The sequence below is a fragment of the Toxotes jaculatrix genome, chromosome 17 (genome assembly GCF_017976425.1).
Source record: "Toxotes jaculatrix isolate fToxJac2 chromosome 17, fToxJac2.pri, whole genome shotgun sequence".
Lineage (NCBI taxonomy): Eukaryota > Metazoa > Chordata > Actinopteri > Toxotidae > Toxotes > Toxotes jaculatrix.
In genome coordinates, this window is record NC_054410.1 from 22,871,259 (window position 1) to 22,877,258 (window position 6,000).

The window sequence follows — 6,000 nt, forward strand, 5'->3', positions numbered from 1 at the left end:
ATGGAGCTTTTGGTCTGGACCTGAGCATTGGGATAACATCACCTCCACCCCAGTGTCTAGTAGTATGGGGTTAGGTGGGGACAAAGGAGTGTCTTGGCAGAAAAGGAAGAGGATGCTTGTTAGGATAATGGTTAATGTAACGGGCTACTTGTTTCTCAATGCCGTTCTGCAAGCAATTGACCACTCTGATAGCTAGAGAAACAAGCAATTGTAGGTTCATCACTATCAAGTTAATTTGTACTTCAACCGTTCACTTAGCCCATTAACAAACACCACCTGCAATCCTCATTCCACTGGGAATTTGCTGCCACCATCAAACTTGGAAAGGCTGAATTTTATACCAAAGTGGCACATGGAACGATCTGGTGAAGACTGGAGTGAAGAACTGAGGTTTATGTTCAGCAGTCTTCAGGTGGAGTTGATGAGGGGATTGGCTGCAGGTGTGATGGAGAACTGGCAGGACAGGGAAACTAGGTCACCGCACCCAGGCCGAGAAAGACGCACAGACAGAGTAAGAGACGAACAGGGGACAACAGGAAACACAAGGGAGGACAGGAACAGCACAAACACTAGGAATGCGGGACAGACACTGCCTCACCATAACGCGTTTATGTTACACATCTGTATACATAGTAAATGTGATTGTGGAACATAAATAACAACACAAAAGGAAAAAAGAAATTAAGAACCATGAAAATAGAATAGATATCATTGGGTAAATTGCTGCTACTATAAATATCTATAAATAAAAGCTTCTCCCTCAGTGTTAACTTACATAGTGACATACGGCATTCTGTGTGTGCGTGTGTGTGTGTGTGTGTGTGCTGTTGTTTACAGTTGTACATTATTTGCATTCACACTAAGTTGAGGGGTGCCTTGCAGTTAACCTGCTGTTAGCCTCCTGTTTGGAGTGAAGATGCTGTTAGAGCTCTGCAGCATTGAACCTGATAGAGACTGATGGAACCGAATGATTCAAATCATCCAGGGGATTTTAGTATGTGTGTGTATAAAAACTCACTGTGCCGGAGTTAGAGTTGATGCATGTGGTCTGGCTCCACATCAGTATTTTTTTTTATGTGTATCTGGAAAGTGTTGTTTTATTTATTTATTTATTTTTGTCAATAAAATCTCTGGTTTACTGTCAGATATACTCTGACAAGATGAAGGTGGTGAGTATTTCATTTCTCTAGGTCTTGCAGCAGGTTATAGTGTTAATATTGATCCTTTCTGGAGTGCTGTAATGTCATTGCAGTTACACTACAGTTATGTTTCCTAGAAGAGTTGCTGATGTTGCATAGTAGAACAAGGGTGCATGCACTTTTTTTAGAAGCCATATTTCAATTTGCCGGGGCACTTTCCCTCACTGTTGGAGTTTAGACGCTCAGATTGAGGATCTGTTTTTCTCTGCTTGCACTGTAAGCCTTTAAAAAAAGGTGAAATTATCTGTTGTAAAGTTGGAATTTCTTTGGATCTGTCACTATATCAATCCTAATTTCTAATCCTATTGACAGCCTTGCAGGGTGTGTTTGCTGTTTGCAGTGTTTGATACATGCGTCATTACCACCAGAAACCACAGGTGTCACCAAGTCAGCCGGGACAGAAACTTTAACTAGAATCAAACTGTTGAAATTGAACTAAGCGTGTGGTTCCTTAGCTGTACATTACTTACAGACAAAAGCTCATACCAAAAAAAAATTAATGGAAAGTTAAAGGGCAGGTTCACAGTTTTTCTAGTCTCTGTGATGATGTTCCTACTGAACAAGGTTTTTCATACTGTATTTGTTCCTATTGTTTATACTTGGCCGTTTAAAGAGCAACCCCTTATTGTGCTTTCAATTAAAAGTCGGGGGAACAAAATCCAACAAATAGTAAAATGAGCATAAATAAATGACACATTAAGAGAGAAGAGTGTTCTTCTTGAATGTCCCATTCAATTTGGTTCAGGAAAATGCAAGAATGTGAATTCATCAGATTTCAGGAGTTGCCTAGCAACACTAATCACAGTCCACCTGTCGTCGGGTGTGTTATCCTTGTCGAGTATTTACTCAGTCATTCAATATCTGCTCTTTTCTGCGGAGACTGAAAAATGTGTGGAAACAGGTGTTATGTGTGAGGTTTCCCAAGTTTTTTCCCCAGCTTTAGTGATCTGCACAGAATAAAAAAAAAAAATCCTTACCTACTAAACAGGTGACTGATTTGAGACGCACACGATTCACGTTTATAGCGAGCTAAAAATGTGTGTCAACGTGGGGCCAAGAGTTCGGCCCTCTATCGGCTGTTACTTCAATAAAAAAATGCCTTGTAATCGTGTTCATCTTATAATTTCAAACCACACAGCAAGCTTTTGCCCGTACCAGACGTTTCTGAGATCTGAGACAGAAACCCTTCAGCTGGCACGAAATTCTGAGACACGTCTTGACTCTGCCACGAAGTGTTCCAGACGCTACAACGTTCTTCAAACGCGTCTTATTTCTATCGAAGCCAAACACAGAACGCACTTGTGATTGCAGCGCCTTAGAGATGAGTCCGAGGCAGGAGATGAGCAGTATCCAGTGAGAGTGCAATAGAAAGGAGGGAGGCAGTGGACACACACGTTTGCACACACACACACACACTCACGCAAACAGTATCAGATGGTTTTTTTTTTACTGATTTTCAAAATAATTATTCCAATTGGAATAATCTCAAAACCACTACACCCCATCTAAGATCAGCTGTCTAAGTTGTGGACCCACTCATCACTGTGAATGTCTGCATAGCATGAGTCTACAGCAGTTCTGGTATTTTGATAAACTTGTGAACTGTGCTAACTATTGTGTTCCATGTGATTTAGTTCCAATCTTTCACAAATTCTTCCTCAGGGAAATACAGAAACTTAAGTCAGCCACTGACTAAGCACCGCCCACAGAAACTTACTCTGTTCCAAAACACTGAAACAGTAAATCAACAGAAACACCCGCCTCACGCAGCTTGACTGACATGTACAAAACTGGCAATGATAGGTGAAACAGTGTACCTGGAGCTGTTGAAGGATGTGTGCTTTGGGTTGGACCTGGTGTCTGCTGCAGCTCTGCTGGTAGGCCACCATTAACTCCGTCAAAGTGAGGCAGCTGTCAGCTAAAACACAAGAATACAATCATTCACTGCTTTAATGACTGTATATCCCAGTGAGCCACCAGCAACTATTCAAAAGTGCTTAAGAGGCACAGATATGCCATACGGTAAACTGTGCTGCGTGTGTGTGTGTGTGTGTGTGTGTGTGTGCGCTGCAGAGACGATGGCAGTCAGTGAGAAGCGAGAAGGACATGAACGTCTGTCTAACGATAAATCAACCAATCAGGCAGCTCGATTTATCAACCATCGCCTTATGGGATAGGAAACTGCAGATGTGAGAGACTACAGAGGATTTTTATGACTCAAACATGTAAATGTTTTGATCTTTGTGTATCCTTCAAAGGCTGGATTACATTTCATGCATTTTAGTTCAGTACATTTTAGGGATAATAATAAAACAAAGATCAATAAAGTCCCGGGGCCTAATTTATAAAACTATCAACCATACTAATAGTTTATGTGTGCACAGAAGACAGAGAACGCCAAAAAATAAAATAAAACTGATTATAAGTAAATAAAGCTAATAAATAAAACGGTGTACATTTATACAGTATATGACAATCATCTTGAAAGCGTGCACACATGGATGAGCCTCTTCTCCCACCATGAACTATAAATGGTCAATGCATAACCGTTACGAACAGTGATGTAGATACTGGTCCAAGGGGAGGACACAAGCACCTATTAACATGCAGGACAATTCCCAAAATTCTACAAAATGGCCAAATATGGAGGTGAATGCTGTAAAAACCTTGATGCACACTGCCACAGTATGGTCCGGTTTAGGCACCAAAACTCACTGCCTGAGCATTCAAAAACATGTACGCACACTATAACTGATATTCATAATAGGAACACTATTTTACTGTAATATGTACAGTAACATGGTGTAAAACATGTGTATAGTATGTTACTATAAATAGCAAAGGATTATGGGAAATTACATTCCATTTCCAGTAATAAACATGCTGGTGGGGGTGATCTCTGTTCTCTTTTATGTTTTTTTCTTATTTTCTGTCACATATATGTAATGTTACAATTTCAGGTGTTCATATAAAACCTGAAATTATTTGAGGTTTGAGTTTTAGAGGGAGTTACCCTCTAACACTCAAAACTCAAACTCTGGCATCTTTGTTAAATTTGTGACAAATAACCAAGGGTCACAAAAATTACAAAAATATTATCGTAATATTCATTATCTTAATCTTACTATTTATACTTAACACATAGTGGAAGAGCAGCTTACCCTTTCTGTCAGTGTTCCTGTGCTCAGCAAAGCCGGACACTATCTGTTCATCAGGGGGGAATGACACATGTTTTCCTCCACTTCTGTTCTTCTGGTTCTTGTTTGGTTTCTCTGCTGTGTCATCACTCTGCTCATCGTTTTCTTTGTCACTACAGTGGGTCATTCCTCTGTGTGGGACCAAAGAGGCTTCAGAATTTCAAAGCAAAGGGTCAGTTCACTTCCAGCAAGGAAAAAGGCTCAGTGTGTCAACAACCACTGTCTTTCCTCTGTGGAGCCATGGCAACAGTTCCTAAAGTAATCCTGATTTAAAGAGGGAGCAGAAATGAGAGCAACAGTTTATGTACAAACAAGTGTGCCACTGGTCCTCTTGGATGTGAAGTGCTGCTGTTTCCACTCCGTGGCACTTGGAAAGACACGACACTAAAGAAACAATATCTTATTCATGAGTTGTGCACCGGGGTTGCAAGTGAAACCCAATATGTTTGTATTCAATGACATTCAAAGTAGGTGAGGCTCAGCACATATACATACCTATTCACATTCAGCATTTACAGCAACATTCAGGAGTATGCAGACAGTAAGATGGGAAGGCGTGATATGGAAAATCCCCCTTTTTAAACCTTCCTGGTTCTAGTTGTAATGTGAGGTGGGTCACCTGTAGTTGACAAACTCAAACCCAAATTTCCAGGTTTGTCAGACCATAACAAAACACAAACTTAGTTCCAGAATGTGTAATGCACTGTTATCAAATCTTTGTATAGATTTACAGTTAGTTTTTGCTGACTTTCTTATTTAAATAATATATTTTATTTTATTTGTCTTTATTACTGTAGCAACTTACACAATCAGCACTGGCTAAAATAACACAGACCAAAATGCAGTCCTCAATCCTACTGTACTACGCCGTGTTCAGTCCAGCCCAGCCTGGTTGCGTTACAGCTCCTCTCCTTTAAGATAGCCTGCCTCTGCAACACAGCATCCTGATGCATAAGCCAGTGAAAACCAGCGTGTGAAAGTGAAATAGTGTGGTTGGGTGTGGCTTTTGGTGATTAAAATGATAAACGTCGGCGGTGGTACATTATATCAGCTGTCAGTAATTAATGTTAATGCTGCTGACAGAATTTGTCAAAACTTGATGACAGGCCTAAAGTAAATTTGGCTGTTGTCAGTTTGTGTGCTCTCTGCATGCTGCTGTCAGCACTTGTCAAAGATAGTTTGTGAAGGAAGAGGCTCCACTCCACTTTTTTTTTCCCCAACCAATCCAACAGAGTGAGAGCTCTTCTTCATAGTGGATCGTGTCATGTCACTAGCTGCAGTTACATGCATAGGTAACTGCAGTGATCCATGGAGAACTGTACACGTCTCACCGGGCATTCACATCAAGAGCACGTGCAGAAAGAATGCAGCAAGCAAGTAGTGAGCTTAAATCTTTTACAGTTTTTCTATTGATAACTTTATGAAAAGGTTTTAACTTCCTCTCTACAACTAGTTGAAATTTCAATAGATTTGGGCCTGTTTATTCTGACGGAGGTGTTTATATGGAGTATTTTTTATTCTGTTTGGGCTTTTAAACATATTATGATTGGAATATTAGGCTCCATATCATTTCAACAATTTAAGATTATGGACTTATGTTTTTG

General features: G+C 40.2%; 1 protein-coding gene across 1 annotated transcript in view; it reads right to left on the minus strand.

Annotated features, from left to right (window-relative positions):
• The window catches only part of si:dkey-288a3.2 (protein phosphatase 1 regulatory subunit 37), a 54,216-nt gene extending 49,693 nt beyond the window's left edge, over positions 1-4,523 (minus strand). Inside the window, exons 1-2 of the mRNA XM_041061335.1 lie at positions 4,361-4,523; positions 3,017-3,117 (exon numbers count right to left, since the gene is read on the minus strand). Coding sequence (XP_040917269.1) covers positions 3,017-3,117; positions 4,361-4,523 — 264 coding nt within the window. The remainder of the gene's footprint in view (positions 1-3,016; positions 3,118-4,360) is intronic.
• Positions 4,524-6,000: the final 1,477 nt, after the last annotated feature.